At 41.4% G+C, this 22,563-nt stretch overlaps 3 protein-coding genes across 5 annotated transcripts in view; 1 reads left to right on the top strand and 2 right to left on the bottom strand.

The window, feature by feature from the left end:
- Positions 1-4,092, bottom strand: part of CCDC168 (coiled-coil domain containing 168) — a 29,610-nt gene extending 25,518 nt beyond the window's left edge. The window contains 3 exon segments of the mRNA XM_033177553.1: positions 3,572-3,614; positions 3,705-3,738; positions 3,862-4,092. Coding sequence (XP_033033444.1) covers positions 3,572-3,614; positions 3,705-3,738; positions 3,862-4,092 — 308 coding nt within the window.
- A 7,416-nt stretch (positions 4,093-11,508) lies between these two features.
- Positions 11,509-19,602, bottom strand: TEX30 (testis expressed 30). 3 transcript variants are annotated; one of them, XM_033177319.1, is made up of 6 exons: positions 19,455-19,591; positions 15,671-15,745; positions 14,970-15,200; positions 13,609-13,660; positions 12,663-12,868; positions 11,509-11,972 (listed from the first exon to the last, which is right to left on the bottom strand). In XM_033177319.1, exons 2-6 carry the CDS (start codon positions 15,683-15,685, stop codon positions 11,793-11,795), a joined length of 684 nt encoding a protein of 227 aa, XP_033033210.1. In that variant the 5' UTR covers positions 15,686-15,745; positions 19,455-19,591; the 3' UTR covers positions 11,509-11,792. The 3 variants fall into 3 exon arrangements, with proteins under 3 accessions (XP_033033210.1, XP_033033209.1, XP_033033211.1); XM_033177318.1 differs by lacking the exon at positions 15,671-15,745 and having other exon boundaries at positions 19,455-19,602; XM_033177320.1 differs by lacking the exon at positions 12,663-12,868.
- Positions 18,316-22,399, top strand: LOC117063690. The gene is made up of 4 exons (XM_033177552.1): positions 18,316-18,361; positions 18,692-19,279; positions 19,680-20,421; positions 22,122-22,399. Exons 1-3 carry the CDS (start codon positions 18,316-18,318, stop codon positions 20,411-20,413), a joined length of 1,368 nt encoding a protein of 455 aa, XP_033033443.1. The 3' UTR covers positions 20,414-20,421; positions 22,122-22,399.
- Positions 22,400-22,563: the final 164 nt, after the last annotated feature.

The following is a 22,563-nucleotide window of genomic DNA, read 5'->3' as shown; positions in this document are numbered from 1 at the left end:
CTTTAGGAAATGCATTTCTGAAACCAACCAGTCAGTGACAAGTTTAAGCTTTGAGAGTCAGGTGACTAGTGGCAGATTCTCACTCAAGCATGCGTCTTTGAATAAGGCCAACCCTAAAACAAACCATTCCCCAAAATCTGATATAAGGTCAGCCGTTTGGTTTGCTTACTGATACTATACCTGGTCAGGTGGAGTCCCCAGATTTCAGATACTGAGTGGTGGTCTCATCCTTTATGCCACTCAGTCCTAAGCCTCATAGCACTACACTTGCAACTCCTTCTGTTCTGCTCCCCTTTGCCCCCCTGCTACCCCTTTCTCCTTTGTCCTATTTCATAAGCAAGATAAAATCCACTCCATCTCTAATGCAGTACATTTTAACCATTCTGATGCTTAGGTTTCAGCCAATATACCTTTCTATTTCAAAATAATTTATTAAGATGCTGTCCCACTATTTCCAATAGCAAACACATGGAACCAACCCAAATGCTCATCAATGATAGACTGGATAAAGAAAATGTGGTACATATACACCATGGAATACTATGCAACCATAAAAAGAATGAGATCATGGCCTTTACAGGGACATGGATGAAGCTAGAAGCCATCATTCTCAGCAAACTAACACAGGAACAGAAAACCAAACACCACATGTTCTCACTCCTAAGTGGGAGCTGAACAATGAGAACACATGGACACAGGGAGGGGAACAACATACGCCAGGGCCTTTTCAGGGATGGGGGATGAGGGGAGGAAACTTAGGTCAGGTCAATAGGTGCAGCAAACCACCATGGCACACGTATCCCTATGTAGCAAACCTACACGTTCTGCACATGTATCTTGGTTTTTTTTTTTGAAGAAATTTTAAAAAATTAAATGAAATAAAATTATTTGAAGGTGTCAATGATTAAAAATAAAATATGCTGTTCCAAACATAGTTCTTTTCCAAAAAAAAGAATTCATATATATAAAATATATGTGTGTATGTGTGTGTGTATATATATACACACATATATATACATACATATATACACACGTATACACACACACACACACACACACACCACACACACACACATATATATATATTTTCCTTTCTAGCTGGAGTCTTGCTTTGTCTCCCAGGTTGGAGTGCAGTGGCACGATCTCGTCTCACTGCAACCTCCGCCTCCCAGGTTCAAGCCATTCTCAGCCTCCTGAGTCATTGGGATTACAGGCACCTGCCACCACACCTGGCTAATTTTTGTATTTTTAGTAGAGATGGGGTTTCACCATGTTGGCCAGGCTGGTTTCAAACTCCTGACCTCAAGTGATCCACCCACCTTGGCCTCCCAAGGTGCTGGGATTACAGGCGTGAGCCACTATGTTACACATATTATTTCAACTAATCGTCATGATATTCCTAAGAGGTAATTCTTCTAATCCTTAGTTCAAAAATTAAAAAAAATAAAATAAAATGGAGGTATAGTGAGTTTAAGTCCTTAGCCCAAGGCCATGCCATCATTAAGAGGTAGAACTACAGGGCTGGGTGCGGTGGCTTATGCCTGTAATCCCAGTGCTTTGAGAGGCCAAGGCAGGTGGATCACCTGAGGTCAGGGGTTCAAGACCAGCCTGGCCAACATGATGAAACCCCATCTCTACTAGAAATACAAAAAATTAGCCAGGTGTGATGGTGGGTGCCTGTAATCCCAGCTACTATGGTGGCTGAGGCAGGAGAATCACTTGAACCCAGGAGGCGGAGGTTGCAGTGAGCCGAGGTCGTGCCATTGTTCTCCAGCCTGGGCAACAAGAGCAAAACTCTGCTAAAAAACAAAACAAAACAAAACAAAAAAACAAAGAGGCAGAACTATGATATAAAGCTAGACCTTTTTAAAATTCAAACTTTGTGTTTTTTCACCGTAATATGCTGCTGCCATAGGAGCCATATCTTTTCTCTAATCCTTTTCCTTCAACACCACCCCCAACCTCTTCTTCTCAATGAATTTCCCTTAACACTCCCTAGAAAGATGTCACCCAAGGATTAACTTCTGTCCAGGCAGGAAGGGAATAATAGGACACAGGGATGGAAAATCTTTAAAGTGTTCTTGATTCTGAAGCTGAAAATCCTTTTTCTTCTCCATGTATTTAATCCCTTCTTGTGAATTCCTCTTGCCTGTTAATCCTCTGGTTTTGAATTACATGTGAATCTTGGGTCACCAAGCACACCTAACCCCTGTAATATCTCAAATGCTGACTCTTGGTCTGTCCATTTGGACTTATTCTGATTGCACTACTGACATGCTGTAGCTTGTGCTGGCATTCCTGTTCCCAACCGGCCCTGACAAGGGTTCTACCTACTCACACCTCCAGATATTGTTACAGCTTCCCAAGACACTCACCTGAGAACTAGAGTTGCTAGTACCCAATACGACAATATAGCAACCAGATTAAAAGAATAAAGTCCTTTTATACCTGACAAATAAAAGAAATTAGAGGAACATCAAGTAATCCTCTGATTCACACAGCGACTAATCACACAGTGACTAGTGATCTAGCTGAAACACAAAACTGTGCCACTCTTATGTGTAACCACCACTAGTGGTTATTATCTACAGAATTGAATCCGGGCTTCTTAACACGGTATAGAAAGCCCTTTATGACCTGACTCCTACCTACCTCTTCACATTCGTCTTCCACTACTTCCTGACTCAACCTCAACATTCCAAGCAACTCTGAAACAATAGTAATTTCTTGCACATTGCTGCTGTTTCTGTTCATGTCCTGGAATGTCTTTCTTACCCTCCTAAACCTGTGTCCTTTTCGGGCTAATGCTCATTAATCCTTTAAAATTCAGCTCCAGCATAACATTCTTCGTGAAGCCATTACCAACGCCCTAGGCTGGCTTAGGCATCTCCTAAATGTTTTAATATTTATGTCACTGTGTCACCATACCACAAGGCAATTTTCCTGTATGTATACATCTTCTCCACAAGAATATAAGCTTCTTGAGAACACAGACTATCTTATGGCTTGAATCCCAGTGTTTGCGTCCACTTTATAGTAGATATCTAATAATTGTTGAACGGATTTCAATTAAAACAATTAAAATATTGATAGCAACAAGATTCGTGATTATGTCAGTATTTAATCCCTAGTATGGAGATAACTTTACAATTCTGAGAAATTCTGATTTTACAGACTCCTTTCATGTCACTCATGCAGCACCTAGCTCAGTGTTTGCTTGGTCCACAGTAATTGCTAAATAAATATCTTTTCAGTTGAATTGTAAGAACTGGTGTATTGGAGAGAGTGTTAGAGTAGGAAAGAAAGTCACTTATCGTCTTCAAGCTTTATTTTCCTCATCTGTAAAAACAATAATAATACTACCTACCTTGAAGGATAATTTCAATAATATACAAAAAGTCCTTAACACAGCTTGGAGCATAGCAACCATTTAAAGTAAATGTTAGATTGAATCGTGACGTTGAACAGCTAGGAAAACCCTTCTCTGAAATTCAGAAGTAAAGGCATTTTGAATAGAACACAACCAACTATTTCATTTAGCTTCAAAATATATATGTGATATATCACATACCTTTCTCCTGAAGATGGATTAATAACTGACCAATTCTCTGGAGCTGAGTAGGAATAAAAAAGTCACAGTATCAATGAGAAAAGCTCAGGATGAACAAGTTTTATATTAAAATGTGAAATTGTATAATACTTACCAAATTTCCTGCTTTTCAGGCAACTGTCTTCCCTCTATTTTAATGGAAAAAATTGTTAGAGGAGTAATCTGAGTATCAAAGTTCAAAAATTTTACAAATTATTCTTATGTCTGATTTTGAAAACTAGGGAAAGGGAAAATCAACCATTTGTTCTTACCTCCCTGACATCTGAACTACCCTTTTCAGGAAGTGCGGACTTCTTCCAAAAGGATGCACAAGCTTTCATGAGTATTATTTCAAAAACAATTCCTAGTAAAATTATAAAGAAAATTGCCATCCAATCATTTTGAATAACCCAGGACTCTAGAAATTCCCACAATGTCACAAATGTGTTATCTTCCAGTTCACCCCCTACCCCTTTTTTAAAGGAATAATATTGCTTTGACATTTTAATGTAATATGTGAAAGAGACTGGTGTCTCATTCAAAAGTCCTTGATTTCAGAGGCCCTGAATTATAAAAAGTTGGTATGCCCAACTCATAACCATGTGCAACGTTTGGCCAGTGCTTCTTGGTGTCTTATCAAGTGTGGCAGTGACTGCTCTGGGCCTAAGTTAAGTGAGGTACGTGTCATAGTGGGTATTTAACTGAGCTCACATCAACTTTAGCAATAATGAAAGTTCATAGGTAAGATATGTACACTGTATAAGTAGTTTTTTAACTAAAATTCAAAAAATTACCTTCTCTTAACTTCATAGAAAGCAACATAATTCTATCATGGATTGTCACTGCCCTATTATAAACATAGAATAAATTTGGATTGGTAGAAAGCATTTGATATAACCATTTCTATTAACACCAGGAATAGTGTATTTTATGCTTCTTTGTGGTCAGGAAAATATAGTCCTTTCTTAGAATGAATATAGATAGGGTTGACAGGTTTAGCAAATAAAAACATTAGATGCCCAATTTAATTTGAATTTCGGAGAAATGTCAAATAATTTTTTTGGTCTAAGTATATCCCATTGCAACTATGTGGAACGTATGATGACTTGTCTTTTATGGGCCTGATTTTTCTCTTAAAATAGAACACATTTTATATTTCTTTTTGCTAGCAGGGTCCATTGGCACCATTCCCCTTCAACAATCTATTGATATGCTGAAAACTAAAGTGTCTTTGGAATAACCTCCTGTTGAATTTCCTTTTCACCCTGTCTACGGTGATTTCAAGGAGCTACTTGTGATGTCCTTTCCGATGTCAGAATTAAGGGTGGGACAGAGGCAGATGTAAGTACAGTACTGCCCACTCTCCTCAAAGTCTAGTGGGTAGGCCTAGAAGCTTATTGAGAAGTACAATTTTAGTCACAAGTAGACAGGATAGTCTGGACTAGTAATGAAAAATGTTAACACTACCTTGGATTTAGAGTCCTCTTCCTTTGAAGGTGTAATTAATTAATACTTCCTTTGCAGATGTAATTCTTTAATGCTTCACTTTTGTTTTGTTTTTAGTACTTCACTTATCCAAGGTAGGTTAAGCAAAGAAGTATTACTCATTACACTGAAGTATTATTCATTACACTGAAGTAAACTGTTCAGGCCTCTTCTGTCACATCAGTTTAAATAAGTGCAACAAAGATTTACAACTTCAGCTGGGTGAAGTGGCTCATGCCTGTAATCCCAGCACTTCGGAAGGCTGAGGTGGGTGGGTGGCTTGAGCAGGAGTTTGAGACCAGTACTGGGCAACATAGGTGGACCTCTGTCTTTACCAAAAATTTAAAAATTAGCCAGGCATGGTGGTGTGCGCCTGCAGTTAGTCCCAGCTACTTGGGAGTCTGAGGTAGGAGGATTGCCTGAGCCTGGGAGGTGAAGGCTGCAGTGAGCCACGATCCCGCCACTGCACTCCCATCCTGGACAACAGAGCAAGACACTGTCTCAAAAAAAAAAAAAAAAAAAAAATTATCAGCTCTGTCCCTGAATGTTGGAGATTATGAGATCAGTGACATTCTAAATGTTAGAATTTACAGTCTTCCAGTCTCCTGGACCACAACGCACAGGTATTTATAATCTTTATTTAAGTATGACTCTTATTTTGAATTTTGTCTTTGCAAAGAGTCACCCTTTAGAGTGCTTGGTAGGTCTTCATTGGCTCTGAAAGAAACTTCAGCAATTCCTCTTGATTTTTCTAGAACTATGGTAAAGTACACCTTCCCCGTACTCGCCTCCTCACAAAGACAATTGAGGTGATTTTAGTCTCCTGGGTTTCCCCATAAAATTTAAGCATCTGGGCCGGGCACAGGGGCTCATGCCTATAATCCCAGCACTTTGGGAGGCCAAGGCAGGCGGATCACCTGGGGTCAGGAGTTCAAGACCAGCCTGGCCAGCATGGTGAAACCCCATCTCTACCTAAAAATACCAAAATTATCTGGGTGTGGTGGCAGGTTCCTGTAATCCCAGCTACTCAGGAGGCTGAGGCAGGAGAATTGCTCGAACCTGGGCAGGCGGAGGTTGCAGTGAACCAAGATCACGCCATTGCACTCCAGCCTGGGCGACAAGAGCGAAACTCCATCTCAGAAAAAAAAAAAAAAAAAAAACATTAAGCAGCTGGAAAAATAGTTACTCTCACCTATTTGCAGAAATTCTCTAAATCATTCAATGGTAACTATCTTAAAAGGGATTCATTGTTTCAACATTTTCTTCTCTCTAGTTCCTTAGATCTTTCCAAGCTTTATGGCACTGAATCCCTAATTAGTATTTCACTGAAGAGCTCTTAAAGAACTGAAAAGGAACTGCTGCGTACCAGTCCTGCTGATGGGTAGGTTTACATAGGGGTAAGTATTATCTCTCTCTAGGGCTTTGTCATGTTTTTTACTTATGTACTTGCTACTAACGAAAGTATAATTATCTATTTTTCAGCATAAATGCTTCTGTCCCTTGGACTAGAAACCTCCTAGACCAATGTCAAGTGAACAGCACCAAAAGTAAATGCTAAGCAAGATTTACTTGCTTAGAGTAAAAAGAAAAGGAGTATCAGAGAAAGCCTATTACTAACAGTAATAAAAAAACAGACACTACAAGAAAACACAAGGAAATTTAAAGTTTTTTTTTTAAACTTCCTATTATATTTACCAATGTTACCATCTTTGAACTATTTTGACATTATGAACTTGGTTTTTGTTCTTAACAGGAAAAAGTCCCAATATTAGATATATAAAATAGCAACACAAAGCCAGAGATTGTTCAAAATTGTTAGAAATTCTTTCTGTAAATATCTTAGTTTAATACATGTATTGAATAATAAATTGTGTAAAGCACTGAACAAGGAACGAAAACGTGCTTTAACACACTTTAAGTTTTGTTAACATCTTTGTTAACATTTAACAATGATGCAGAAAAAAAATCCCAAACTTGAAGGAATCTGTAACGTGAGATGGAGATATTAATAACTTAATGAGAAGGTAGAGTTCGGTTAACACAGAAAGGAGGAAGATATTACAGGAGTTTGAGGAGAGATACTTGGTTTGGGGTAATTTCTTTTTTGAGATGGAGTCTCGCTCTGCCGCCCGGGCTGGAGTGCAGTGGCCGGATCTCAGCTCACTTCAGCTCACGGCAAGCTCCGCCTCCCGGATTTACGCCATTCTCTCGCCTCAGCCTCCCGAGTAGCTGGGACTACAGGCGCCCGCCACCTCGCCCGGCTAGTTTTTTGTATTTTTTAGTAGAGACGGGGTTTCACCGTGTTAGCCAGGATAGTCTCGATCTCCTGACCTCGTGATCCACCCGTCTCGGTCTCCCAAAGTGCTGGGATTACAGGCTTGAGCCACCGCGCCCGGCCGGTTTGGGGTAATTTCAAGGAAAGCTGCAAAGAGAGGAAAAAAATTTTTTCCCCTACTCATTTGGATTTGGTAGCAGGCAAAGATGAACAAAGAAAGTAGGAAGAAGAGTAAAAAATACTTCTTCCATTTTATAAACATTTATATAGTCCATTTTAGCTATAGCACGGCTACAGGTGTGAAGTCTGGGAAAGGAAGGCTAAAATGTTGACAGACCCCTATTGTGGAGCCACCTTCGGAGATCTAACAGTTTTTGAGTTAGAAGTATCAACTGGTGTATCAAAGCAAGGAGACAATAAAATTGGAAAATCAATTAGGCTACTGCAGTGATAGAAGAGAATTGATAAGGGTCTGAATTAGAGTGATGGTAGTGTAAAAAGAAGAGTAAGAGACTGAAATCCAGGATTTAGCAACTAAAAGAAAGCAAATGGCTGGGTACGGTGGCTCATGCCTGTCATCCCAGCACTTTGGGAGGCTGAGTTAGATTGCTTGAGCCCTGGAGTTCGAGACCAGTCTCAGCAACAAAGCAGGACCCTGTTCTCTACAAAAATATTTGAGACCCTGTCTCTCTAAAAAAACCATAATTTAAAAAAGTAGTCAGGTGCAGTGGCAGGCGCCTGTAGTCCCAGCTACTTGGGAGGCTGAGGCAGGAGGATCCCTTGAGCCCAGGAGTTCAAGGTTGCAGTGAAGTATGATAATGCCACTGCATTCCAGTCTAGGTGACGAAGTGAAATTCTGTCTCAAAAAAATAAAACTGGGCCAGGCGCAGTGGCTCGTACCTGTAATCCCAGCACTTTGGGAGGCCAAGGCAGTCGGATCACTTGAGATCAGGAGTTCGAGACCAGCCTGGCCAACATGGTGAAACCTGTCTCTACTAAAAATACAAAAATTAGCGGACATGGTGGCACACATCTGTAATCCCGGCTACTCAGGAGGCTGAGGCATGAGGATCGCTTGAACCTGGGAGGCGGAGATTGTGCCACTGCACTCCAGTCTCAAAAAAAAAAAAAACAAAACTAAACTAAAATAATAATAATTAAAAAAAGCAAATGGGTCAAGGAGGGGGATGGAAGAATTAATGGTAACGGAGAAAGGACTTACAGATAATCCGAAATTTGGTTTAAGATGAGGCTTCCCAATGTGGGCACTATTGACATTTTGGACAGGATTATTTCTTTGTTGTGGCTGCAGTCCTGTGTATTGTAGGATGCTTAGCAACATCCCAATCTTCTACCTACAGAATGCTGGTAGCACCCCAACCCTAGTCATGACAATCAAAAATATTTCCAGACATTGCCAAATATCCCCTAAGGCAGGGGTCCCCAACTCCCAGGCTGCAGATCAGTACTAGTCTGTGGCCTACTATGAACCAACAGCAGGCAAGCCAGCATTACTGCCTGAGCTCTGCCTCCTGTCACATCAGCTGTGACATTAGATTCTTATAGGAGCAGGGAATCTTATGAACTGTGCATACGGGTAATCTATAGGTTGCATGCTTCTTATGAGAATCTAATGACTGATGACCTGGGATGGCACAGTTTCATCCAGAAAACATCCCTATCCCCACCACTCCCACCCCAGTCAGGTGGAAAAATTGTCTTCCATGACATGGGTCCCTGGTGCCAAAAAGGTTGGGGACCACTGCCCTAAGTGGTAAAGGTCCCCCATGGGTGGAGAGCATTAGTCTAGGCGAGTGGTTATGAGGCAGGAGAATAGGGTCTGGAGGCAGGGAACCTAAGACCCATTCACCCTGACTTCCTACAACTAAGTTGATAGGAAAATTCCAACTTTCCACGCTTAAGTAACAGAAAGACCAGAGGCTACTCCCTTTGCAAACCCCTTTTCTGTGTAGCAGATGGAAAATTGAAAGCTGGTTGCAAAATTGGTTGCTTTCTGCAACCAGACATTTGCATGGGAGTGTAACTTTGTAACTTCACTTCAGCTTCTAACTGGTTGCTTTCTGCAAGCAATCGGACTGATTGTGGGCCACCACTTCATTTACATGGGGTGAACACCAAGTAGACAATTGGAAACCTCTATGGGGTGTTTGCACCCCAGAAGATTCCTTCTCCAGGGCTCCTGAGCGACTGCTTGGGCCCACTGTGGAGTGTACTATCATTTTCAATAAATCTATGCTTTCGTTGCTTCACTCTTTCCTTGCTTTGCTGTGCATTTTGTCCAATTCTTTATTCAAAATGTCAAGAACCTGGACAACTTGCAGTCAAGACCCTCTACCAGCAACAGCTATGCCATTAATTAGGGCCTACCAGAAGAGGAACCCAGAATGGCTCTTTGTCTATAATCTCAAACTTGAAGGGGCTGAACATTTTCCTGCAAGGTGTGGTAAATCTATGGAGGAGAGCAGATGTGACCTCTTCCTAAATGTTCATTTCAGCTGTAGATATATCATTCATATCTTTCTCTAGGAGTTATATGTTCCCCAAATATGGCTAGCTATACAGTCCTCAAATGTCAAGCCATTACATCAATAAGGAACAGTAGTTTTTTATAGACAACTCAGGGGAAAATCAACTTTAAATGATCATCTACCTACATTACCCCTGTATTTGATGTAGTATCTTTGGTCATCATATTATGCCTATAGTTTAATTTTGCAAACACAAATATTGTAAATTGTATAGCCTGGTTAGCAGCCTTTTAAGTGTTTTGCTGTACTCTAACATTATGTAATAAGTTGTCCTTTGTGTTTTCCTTGTCCCATTATTTTTACTTCTGGTTCACAATACTTATGTTCCTCAGTGACTTAGAGTTGTTAATAGACCAGTGATTCTATCTTCTTGATAGCTTTGCATATTTTTTATGTTTATAATCTTTTGATACTAGTAGTGTTTTAAAATTTCAAATGTTAATTATTGTTTACTCATACAACATATTTAAAAATTTAGGTTCAGGAAATAACTTGGTTAAAAATATCTATTATACATAGTAACAGGAATTTTATAGTTATACATCACTTTATTCTATAATATGAAAGATTTAGACATTATTCCCTAGGTTTTCATTCTTTTGTCATATTTAGAAAAATAATATTTTAAATCTACTGATTCCATCAGGGCAGGAGGAATGAAGGGCCTCAAAAATCTGCAAGCTGCCCAGGCCACTTGAGGCTATTTTAATGGCCTAACATTAAGAGTAGTAGGGAGGATATGCAAAAGATTTACTATAAAGAAACATTTCTTACTACAAATTTCTATTTAAATTTAATATCAGCCTCATCACCTTTTGTGAATTTTACAGGAAATACAAAAACCATTTTTTAAAATATATAACTCAATACCATTCAAGCTTGAGATCAGGTGATAGTTGAAATTTCCAAGGCAAAATGAAGTGCACCAACTGCCTAGATATAGCAAAGATGTTAGTACCACAAATTTACAATTATTTCTCTCTTTAATCAGAGTGGTCTATTGATTTTACACACTATGTCGTTTTTCTGAGACATAGTCTCACTGTTGCCCAGGCTGGAGTCCAGTGGTGTGCTCTAGGCTCACTACAGCCCCTACTTCCTGGGTTCAAGCAATTCTTCCACCTCATCCTTTGAGTAGATGGGATTATAGATGCGTGCCACCACACTTGGCTAATTTTTGTATTTTTAGTAGAGACAGGGTTTTGCCATGTTGGCCAGGATGGTCTCAAACTCCTGGCCTCAAGTGATCCACCCACCTCAGCCTCCCAAAATGCTCACATTACTGGCATACGCCACCATGCCCAGCCTCACACACTATGTTGTAAGCTCCAAGTTTTTATTCATCTTTGCAAACCCAATGAGGTTTGCCTGTAATAAGCCTTCAGTGAACACTTCTTGAATTAAAGATCTTTATGTCATTCTAAAAAGTCTTCAGGGTCCCCATATTCGAAACATATGTCCACTCCTATCCCTTCACTGAGATTTATTAAAAGGTGAAGTGTGCATTCTATAAATCTGACTAGATTAAACATAATGTTTTGATTTCCTTTTCTGAAGATAACACTGCTCTGCAAAATTTCTCAGTTGTGTATCAATAAGACAAAAGCACCTTTGTAACAAAATTTGAATGTTTAATTCTTTTCAAAACTTAACTATACTAATGAAAATAAATTATATGTAGACCACCTTCAATATTTTTACATCATCTTTATACAACTATAACAGTGCTTTCAAAAGACATTTTGTGAAGGACATTAATTTCACATTTAAAACGTGTTTCAAAAATAAGGGAACATTAAAGAACATCAAATTAGTCTGAAATATATCTCACAATGCTGAGAGGCATACTCTTCTTTATCAAATTAACTGTATGTGTATTCAAGATGGCTTTTAACTAATGACATTTCTTGTCCATTTCAGTAATTTCTTGGATCCAAAACAAAATCTGTGTATTTATTTCTTTGAAAACATCATTTGTCGACCGTCCTTTCACTGCCATGGAATGATTTGCCTTCTCAATCCAGTGGATTTTATGGGGAGCTTGCATTTTCTGTGCCACTTTCTCCAACAAGTTCTAAAGAAAAAAAGAAGAGGATACTAGACTAATGTTCTGTTGATATTTAATAAAAGGTCCTCTCTCCCCCGCCTTTACTGACATTCATTCCCAAGTATTCACTAAATGCTGTCTCACAGACAACTTTCTAGGCAATAGAATGTGTGAGGAAATGTCCGTAAATGTGGCAGTCCACTTCTCTCAGCTGTAGCAATATCAGATCAAGCACTCATGCATCTACTAATGTTAAATAAATTGGAATAAAAAAATTTTTTCCCAAAAAAATCTTTTTCCCAAGCAAATTATATGCTCTGGGGAATACAACGTTGTTTCATAATATTGGGCTAATATTTAGTAATGTGTAGACATTGCCAACCCTTTCTCAAGAATCAATTTTACAACAAACAATCTGCCTGAATATTGAAATGATTTAAAAAATCTACAGTGTAGTAATCCCCAAATCAGACGATTCAGATATTAAGCCTTCATTTTCCAAATAAGGGTCATATTTACCAACTCTATTTCCAGGGAGACAAATTTTGTCAGTATACTTATATTTTTAGGTTCTCAAAAGCAACGGAGTAACCAGGACACAAAACTAGCATTAGTCAAATTGGCAACTTTTAAAAGAGACTGTTGCGCGAAGTATCTTGCTCCCAAGATATTTCTTTCATTCTCTTTCATTCACACAAACATTGAGTTATAATTCACCTTTTCACACATTTCATCTGCTGAGCCTGACACAAACAGTACAGGCTCTTTTAAACGAAAGAGGTCTTCATCTCTGAGTTTATGCTGCTGCTTTGGATGGTGCAGTGGGTAAGAAATACAAATGAGACCCCGAACAAAATCATCACCATCATCTGGCTCAATGTGACACATTACAGAAGCAGCTGCTCTTGAGCCCATTGAACGACCTAAAATCAATTAAAATTAAGTTCAGTTTGAAATATAAACTTTCACATAAAGTAGCAGTGATGGTGTGGCAAATTGAATCTTTTACTGTTCATCATATATGTTTACCAACACATTAACTCCAAATGGCAGCAATTAACAAGTTGCAATACCAGGCCAGGCGCAGTGGCTCATACCTGTAATCGCAGCACTTTGGGAGGCCTAGGTAGGCAGACTGCCTAAGGTCAAGAGTTTGAGACCAGCTTGACCAACATGGCAAAACTCTTATCTCTACTAAAAACACAAAAATTAGCCGGGCACAGTGGTGCACACCTATAGTCCCAGCTACTTGGGAGGCTGAGGCAGGAGAATCACTTGAATCCCGGAGGTGGAGGCTCCGTCTCAAAAAAAAAAAAAAAAAAGAAAAAGCTAAAAATTGATCTTAAGTCAAATGCTAAAAAAAAAAAAGGCAATTATTTTTCTGAACACTTAAAAGGACAAGGACAATCATTGTAAAGGAATCATATGCAAGAGGACGATTCAGCGATATGAATAAAAGGAGAGAAGCTCAGCTTATAATACATATACATGAGGTTCAAGTTTGCTCTAAGTATATAAAGTACTTTAACATTAAAAAGGTGACTTACGAAAACAACAAAAAATCATTAAATTAGCTTCCTATGATCAACTAATTTTAATTCTCCATTACCTATTCCTATATTAAAACAGGTACTTAACAAGTATTCACAAGTATTGCACTTACCTCCAAGAAAAACACCTGCAAGTTTGTATTCTCCTGATGTCTTTAGGTAATTCTAGAAAAATAAAAAAATTATCAGTTCTTCATCTATAAAATATTCCACTGGAAAGGCAAGATATATTGCTTCTCATCATTACTGAAATGTATGAAAATCTATGCAAAGATAACCAGAAAATCTTAAGGGATTCTTCTTAAAAGAGGTAAGCAGTCCTTCCTCTTCTGGTCATGCCTTCACTATTAAACCACGTTAGGTTATATAGGCAAATACGTAAGAAAAAAGTCAATCTACTTTTACTAAAATATTTAAGCACTAAACTATTTTTAGAGAATAAATTATTTTTTAAAAAGGCCAGCAAAGGCTTGCAACTAATACCAAATTTGATAATGTTAACATCTAAAGTTCTAAAAAACTTAGTAAGTTTGAAAGCATTTAGATCGGGGTGTTCAATCTTTTGGTTTCTCTGGGCCACAGTGGAAGAACTGTGTTGGGCCACACATAAAATACACTAACTCTCATGATACCGGATGAGCTTAAAAAAAAAAATTGTAGGCCGGGCGCGGTGGCTCAAGCCTGTAATCCCAGCACTTTGGGAGGCCGAGACGGGCGGATCACGAGGTCAGGAGATCGAGACCATCCTGGCTAACACTGTGAAACCCTGTCTCTACTAAAAAAATACAAAAAAACTAGCCGGGCGAGGTGGCGGGCGCCTGTAGTCCCAGCTACTCGGGAGGCTGAGGCAGGAGAATGGCGTGAACCTAGGGAGGTGGAGCTTGCAGTGAGCTGAGATCCGGCCACTGCACTCCAGCCCGGGCGACAGAGCGAGACTCCGTCTCAAAAAAAAAAAAAAAAGAAAAAATTGTAAAAAAAAAATGTCATAATGTTTTAAGTAAGTTTACAAACTTGTGTTGGGCCACATTCAAAGCTGTCCTGGGCCATATGTGGCCCATGGGTTGGACAAGCTTGATTTAGTGAAACTTTAGTGTTATCCAGGATTTTAAGCAAGGTTTCTAAATAACATATACAGAAAACAGTATCATATTTGTACATGCATAGTATGGTAAATATTCTAGAATGTCAAAATGATGTGCTAAAGTTACATAATTCCAGTGAGAAAAATCATAAGTAGTTTCCTTGGCAATATCACGGAGGAACATTTATGATGTAAGCATTCATCTCCATGGAAACTGGTGACAGGGAAATCTGACCATTAAAAAGCTTTCAGGTACTGCTGAGTTTTCTAAGAATACACTCATTCAAATATTTTTTTAATTAAACCAGATGACTACTAATAAGATTTATATTACATTTATTAGGGATTTCAAACAGAGTTCTGTTATAAGTAAATATAAAGAAATTTTCTTACCAAAACTGATTTATATGCCTTAATTCTATGTACAATATTAAGTCCTTTACAGGTAAATCTCAGGCAGAAAAACCCATGGGATGCAAGATGGGATGCCAGTGACATCAAATGAGGAAGATTCATATCTCCTGATGCTCCATGTGTAAGAATTATTCCATATGTTAAGCTCTTGTTAGGTACCAAACAAACGGCATCTAGTAATTTATTTCCAAAAGGTATTTTTAATTTAACCTGGAATTCAAGAGAATAAAGGGATCAAAAATTACTTTCTTGCCTATTAAGACAACTGAACAGCCACATACATGTTTGCTCTGTGAGGCTCATAATTCAAGTCATAGCCTCCAAATAAAAAGTAGTGATATTAATAATAGTATTTAAGTGCTTACTGTGTTGGGTATTATTATAAGTGCTTTATATGTATTAACTTATTTCAGCTTTCTAACAATTCTATGAGGCAAGCACTATCATTATCCCCATTTTATAGATAAGGCACAGCAGATTAAGTAACTTGCCCAAGGTTATATAGCCACTAGCTAGGATTTAAACTCAGGGCAGTCTGTTCTAGATTCCTCACTCTTAACCACTTATGCTATACTGCCTCCCACAGTGAAAGTTGAAAATAAGATTACTCTGAAGCCATATAATTACAAACAAACAAAAAACCAGGAACCCTGAAGATGCAGAACATACGAAAATATTACCTCTGTATGACTCATTTTCACTGTTGAATAACAAACTTAAAGTGCATTTACATCTGAGAAGCAAAGGACATCTCCCTGAAAAGAAGATTCTGTTGTGAAAGGTGAGTTGGCAGACATGGATATGACACAAAAACTATGAATGAACACATTCAGTAGCTAAAATAAACATTTAGAATTACTTCCCTAAAATCTGGTGTCTTTACATGTACATTTTTCTATGGGCACTCAGAATTGGTTAGAGGGCCAGGTGCAGGGTTGGTAGATGTTATAGAAGATAAAACAAAGGTGATACTTTGACATGGAAACTGTAAGGTAATTCATATCAAAGTAGGATGTTGTATCTTGGCAAAAAAATGATAATGTAAAAATGTATAAATACACATTTTTGTAAGAATCTTCATTCTAAATGAACTATCCTAATTTTTCAGCATCTTTCCATTAACCCATTTTCTTCATTATTATAGTTCCCAAGCCTACCTATCCACACCTTGTCATGTAACTTCACAGTGCTGCCAGAAGGCAGAGTATAGATGTCTTCACCCTGTTTACTTTGGACTTGGCTATGTAACTTGTTTTAAGTAATGGAATGTAGGTAGACATTTCAATGTGTGACTTCTGAGCTTAGGCGTGGCAAACTTCCAGAAGCCCTCTTGAACTTTCACCCTCAGCCATGAGAAAAACATGCTCTAGGTGGTTTTGCATTTTCAGCCTGGGTCTCAAAATGAAGACATATGGAACAGATCTGAACCCAAAACTGAAGTCTGGAGTCCAGACTAGTCTAATCAAGACCTAAACAACAGCTGATCTGAATATCCATGAGCATGAAATGTAAGCCACTGAAATTTTGGGGTTGTTATGTAGCATTCCTTCCTATGTTAAGAGCTCTTGTATTGTTTAGGATATTATCAACATTAGGATCTCCATTACTCACCCATTTTTCCCATTAACATTTATTTATTCATTCATTCCATAGGTAACAGTAACAAGGTTTAAAGTTCAAAAGGTACCAAGAATATGTAGTGAAAAAGTCTCACTCATTCCACTTTTGACTTGCCATCAGATCCCCTCTCCAAAGGTAACCAATATTATCTGCTTCTTACTTATCCTTCCATATAGCACTGTACTTATTTTCACACGAGTGTAAGTATATTTATAAGATAAATTCCTGGGGAAGGAATTGCTGTGTCAAAGGGTTTGTTCATAATTTTTTACAGAATTTTTTCATAGAACTTCCTGAGGTGAATACATTTCATTTTTGAACAGGTATCATGTGCACACGGTACACTAAAAAATGTAAACAGACGTCAAAGGATTTGTTCATAATTTACAGAATATTTTTTTCATAGGCCTTCCAGAGGTGAAGAATACATTTCATTTTTGAATAGGTATCGTGTGTACATGGTATGTTTTAAAAGACAACGTAAACAGAGGTTTCCTCACACTCTTTCCCCCGGCCACCAAGTTCTTTTCACTTCCTAGAAACCACCATAACCAACGTATTATGTACCTTTCCCCATCTGTGTGTGTGAGCGTGTAGAATACTCTTATTTCAGCCTGGAGAGCATTAGTCTGATCTGACTGTAAAAGTTTTGGAAGTTGAGTGAGATAAGGGAGATGAAAGACTTGAAGCTTCAGTGTCCCTAACTTCATACATGTAGCCCCATAATTATGCCTGGGTTTCTCAGTTCAAAGATCCTCTGTTTTACTTTCTCAAGAGAATAAGCCTCCATCCAGTCTTCTAACAAGGGGAAAGGCAGTCAGCCAACAGCGTGAAATGGGGAAGGGGATCTGGATATCCAATTGCTTCTCAGATTTCACCTAAATCGTTTCTTTAAGCTCCTTACACCCACCTTCTGCACCACGACCACCTTCATTCCCAGTACTACAGCTGTCCAGTGCTGCCAGTTTCCATGCAGTTTGAAGATTCTGTGGTTAATACAGGGTTTGCTAAGATATTGCCAGTGTTTCCTTTCCTATTCTCCTATATTGTTGGAGGTTTGTTTCTGTTTTTAAATCCCCTTAATGTAATTTTAGTGAAACTTCATGAAGGAGTAAATTTAGATGCACGTAAACAATCACTATCAACTTAAAATGCTTCACTATGTTTTTTTTTTTGTAGTTTTTTTTTTTTTAGTAGAGACGGGGTCCCACCGGATTAGCCAGGATGGTCTCGATCTCCTGAACTAGTGATCCACCCATCTCGGCCTCCCAAAGTGCTAGGATTACAGGCTTGAGCCACCGCGCCCAGCCTATTTTTTTTTTTTTTTTTGAGACAGGTTCTTGCTCCGGTGGACAGGCCGGAAAATTCAGTGGCGCAATCATAAGTTCACTGCATCCTCGAACTCCTGAGCTCAAGCGATCCTCTCGCCTCAGCCTCTTGAGTAGGTGGGACTACAGACGCTCACCACCACGCCCGCTAATTATTTTAAAATGTTTTTGTAGAGACGAGGGTCTCCCTATGTTTCGCAGGCTGGTCTTGAACTCCCGGGCTCAAGCGATACCCCCTGCCTTGGCCTCCCAAACCGTTAGGATCCCAAGGCGTTTGCCACCTCCCGGTCTGCTTTACTATTTTTCAGACTTCACGATGCACAGTGTGTTCTTCACGGCTGGTGCACACATGCTGCTTTTCTTCAGAAACACGGAAAATGCCCCATGATACAATCCCCAAGCAATCTGCTCTAGGTCGTCTGGGTGTGTTTTTTTGAGACAGTCTTGCTCTGTTCGCCAGGCTGGTGTGCAATGGCGCGATCTCGGCGAACTGCAACCTCCGCCTCCTGGGTTCAAGCAATTCTCCAGCCTCAGCCTCTCGAGTAGCTGGGATTACAGACGTGCGCCACCACGCCTGGCTAATTTTCGTATTTTTAGTAGAGACAGGGCTTCACCATATTGGCCAAGCTGGTTTTGACCTCCTGACCTCAGGTGATCCACCCGCCTCGGCCTCCCATCGCGTTGGGATTACAGGCGTGAGCCATTGCGCCGGGCCACTGTCGTCTGGGTTTTCATCTCTGGATTTAAGTTCAGAGAGGGCAGGGTTTCAAGACTGGCCCGGCCTCAGTGCCCTCAAGGGCGATGAAGATGACCGGCTAGAGGTGCTGCGCCCACGAAACGCCAGCGCTGGTGGCGTCCGGAGCGCCGGCTCCACCGGCTGGGCGGTCGGCGGAGTTCTAGGACAACTCCTACTCAAAGGGCTGGGCGATCCCCTCCAACGCCACAGCCCCTTCAACTTTCTGTTACAAACGTTCGTGCCCTGTTACGTCCACAGCATTACGTTGGCTGACGTGCGGCAAACAAAAACGTTGAGTCCGAGTCTTACAGGGGGTCGGCTCAACAACCGCAGCAAACATGGAGAGAAAATTCAAAGCGGGTCTCACAGGCGTGCGGGGCTCGGCGGCGCTCGGGCACGGGATCCGTTCCCTCAGCAAATGCGCGCTGCCGGGGCTGCCCCGCCGGCCGCCCCGGACGACCCCTCTCAACTCGGAGGCTGCTTCGAGCCAGTCACCCGGGACTGGCTGACGCGGTCCAGGTTGGCCGCGTCCGACTCTCCCTGTCCGTACCAACCCCACACTCCGCCCTCCTACCCGGCAAAGCCGACGAAGACCCCACCGGCTGGTGCCCGCGGGCACCGAACTTAACGGAACGCCTCCTGGCTCGGACCAACCGCGCCTGAGGAGCGACGCCCGCGAGCCTCAAACGCCTCAGGCGGGCCTGCCGGGTGCTCTCCCCGTCTCGTCTCCCAGGAAGCCGCCCCTCAGACGGCGGCGCCAACCGCCACCGCCGCACTTACCCGGGAAGGCAAAAGTGGCCGCGGGCACCCAACCGCCGTCACTCCCTTCAGGGAGCTGACTAGCGCGCTCGAAGCGACCGCTTCGCCTGCCCCGCCACAGCGATCGTCTACGACGCACGCACGCGCAGGCCACGCCCCCGGGTGCGCGGGCCGGGCCGCAGAGCACGTCGGGAGCGTGAGTCTCCCAGCCCGCCACATCCTGGGGCGGTACGCGCTGACTGGCAGAGCCGGAGGAAGACGCCAGGGTGGCCTCTGCCTCAGCAGCACGCAGACGGCTGGAAAGTCAGCCCCAGTTTCCGCATCCCCCAGGATTGCTCCACTCGGGGCTTTTCCTCATCCTAGCCACCACTCCATTCCGAGGCGCGATCAGCTCTGACCAGTCTCTTCCTCACATCCATAGTCAATTCGTTAGTCCCGTTAGGGTCAAACGCTTACAGAATCCAACCGCTTCGCACACTTCTACATGGGGTCAAACCTCCTGTTATCTTTGCGGGGATGACTGTAACAATCACTTAAACGGTCGCTTCGTACCATCTTGCCCCTGCCTGGGCCTTGTCGGCGACGCCGCAGCCACGTGGATACTGTGGAAGCCTACCTGCGCCCCTCCCACCCCGCCGGATCTTCCAAAGGCTCCGCGCTCATCCCCAAAGCCAGCGGCCGGCAGTGGCCTAGGTGTTGCACGCGATGGGCTCCCCCACATCTCCCCTCTCTATCTCCTTTCCCTGGAGGCCCGGGGCAGCCCAGCCTCCGCTATCCTCACCACCACCCACCAGGCAGGAACCCACGACGACGGGCTTTTGTCCTGGCTGCTCCCTCCCAGCGTGGGCCGTGTCTTCTCGGGGTCGGCAGGGTGCCTGGTTTTCACAGCCAGGCCTCTCCTGATCGACTCCCCGCTCTTCCTGTCCTTCCCTGGTCACCTCACCAGCTATGGATGTGTCTGTCTCCTCACTGCACTATAAGCTCCCAGGTGAAGACAGGGTTGCTTTCCCTAAATTTTTGTTTTCACTGTGAACCTCCTGTGTATGAATAATGCTCAGAAAAAAAAAAAAAAAATTAAATGAATGACTCTTGCCCAAGCCCAGTGCAGCTGGCACCTGCCCTCTTTTCTGTCACAGTACGTACAAGGAAATACATTCCACACAACCACACAGTCACTGTCATTTATCACAAGTGTTTTCCCAAATTACAAAGTCTTAATACTTCCTTGTCTCCTAAGTTTTTAGCTGTGTTTTCTTAAAAAATTTCTTTACATGCCATAAAATTCACTCATTTGAAGTGCACCATTCAATGATTTTCAGTAATTTTAAAACCATTTGCAACCACCACTATAATTTAAGAACATTTCCATTATCCCCCCGAAAAGTATGTGCACCGTTACAGTTGAGGTAGGAGATCAGCAGGACTTGTTTTCCAAGCACTGATCACCACCCGCTGAGCAAAACAAGATCCGGTCAGAACAGGATGCCCTAAAAAAACGGCCAAAATTGCCCTGAAGAAACAGGCCCAAACCAGCTAAAACAAGAATGGCCACCAAAGTGACCTCTAGTGCCCTCACTGCCCATTATACATTAATTATAATATATTAACATGCTACCACACTTACATGGGCGCCCTGACAGTTTATGAATGCCATGGCAAAGGCCAGACCTTACCTTATAGAGTTTAAAAAGGGAAGAATCCTCAGTTCCAGAGGAACTCTGCATCCCTTTTCTAGAAAATTCGTGAATAACCCACCCCTTATTTAGCGTACGATGAAGGAGTAGGTATTAAATATAGCTAGCCACTGGCCCGGTGCCCTGACTTATGCCTGTAATCCCAGCACTTTGGGAGACCAAGATGGGTGGATCACCTGAGGTCAGGAGTTGGAGACCAGCCTGGCCAATATGGTGAAACCCGGCATGTACTAAAAATACAAAAATTAGCCAGGCGTGGTGGCAGGAACCTGTAGTCCCAGCTACTTGGGAGCTGAGGCAGGAGAATTGCTTGAACCCTGGAGGCAGAGGTTGCAAAGCCGAGAAGAGTGCACCACTGCACTCCAGGCTGGGCAACAGAGTGAGACTCCGTCTCTCTCTCTCTATATATATCTATCTATATATCGATATAGATATAGATAGCTATAGATATCTGTCTATATTTATATAGATATATAGCTAGCCAGCAATCCATGAGTGTTACTCTGCCTGTGGGGTAGCCCTGCTGTGTTTACCAGAAGCAATTTTCCTGTGATTTGTTGCTCTAATGTACTTGCTTTGCTTTCATTTTACTGTCAGTTTGCTCTTGAATTCTTTCCTGTGCAAAGTCAAGAACCCTCTCAGGCTCGGCTCCAGTTTTGGGATTCACTGGCATTACAGCCATTCTCTGTTCCTACCCCTATCCCCGGGTAACCACTAACATACTTTCTGTCTCTCTGGATTTACCTTTTCTGGACAGTTCATATAAATGGAGTCCTACACTGTTTGGTCGTGTGCCTCTAGCCCCTTGCACTTAGGATAATGTTTTCAAGGTTTGTTCATGCTGTGACATGCATCAGTACTTTGTACCTTGTTACAACTCATGAATTTTTATTGCCAAATAGTATTCAGCATTTTTGAGTATCCATTCACTAGTTGGTAGACATTCGAATTGTTCATACTATTTTGTTATTATGAATTCTGCTGTGCCATTCAGAGAAACAGAAGGCGATGTGACGACAGAAGCAGAGAGATTTGAAGATGCCAAGATGCTGGATGGGAAGATGTAAGAGGGGCCTCAAGACAAGAAATATAAGGACTGCAGCTCTAGAAGCTGGAAATGGCAAGGAAAAGTTTTCTCCTCTCCGAGACTCCAGAAGGAATCAGCCCTGCCAGTGACCTTGACGTGAGCTCTGTGAAACTGATTTCAGACTCTGACCTCCAAAACTGTGAAAGAATAATTTATGTTGTTTTCAACCACGTAAGTTTGTGGCAATTTATCATAGCAACAATAGGAAACTAATACAAAAGCTTTATTTATGAACCAAAAATTGAATTTCATATATGCTTCGCATGTAATGAGATACTCTTCTTTTTATTTTTTTCAGCCACTTAGCAATGTTGAAATCATCCTTAGCTTGCAGGCTGTACAAACACTG

This window comes from Trachypithecus francoisi, unplaced genomic scaffold (assembly GCF_009764315.1).
Source record: "Trachypithecus francoisi isolate TF-2019V2 unplaced genomic scaffold, Tfra_2.0 Lachesis_group18, whole genome shotgun sequence".
NCBI lineage: Eukaryota > Metazoa > Chordata > Mammalia > Primates > Cercopithecidae > Trachypithecus > Trachypithecus francoisi.
The sequence above is the reverse complement of the archived record's forward strand: the minus strand, read 5'-3'. Positions and strand labels throughout refer to the sequence as shown.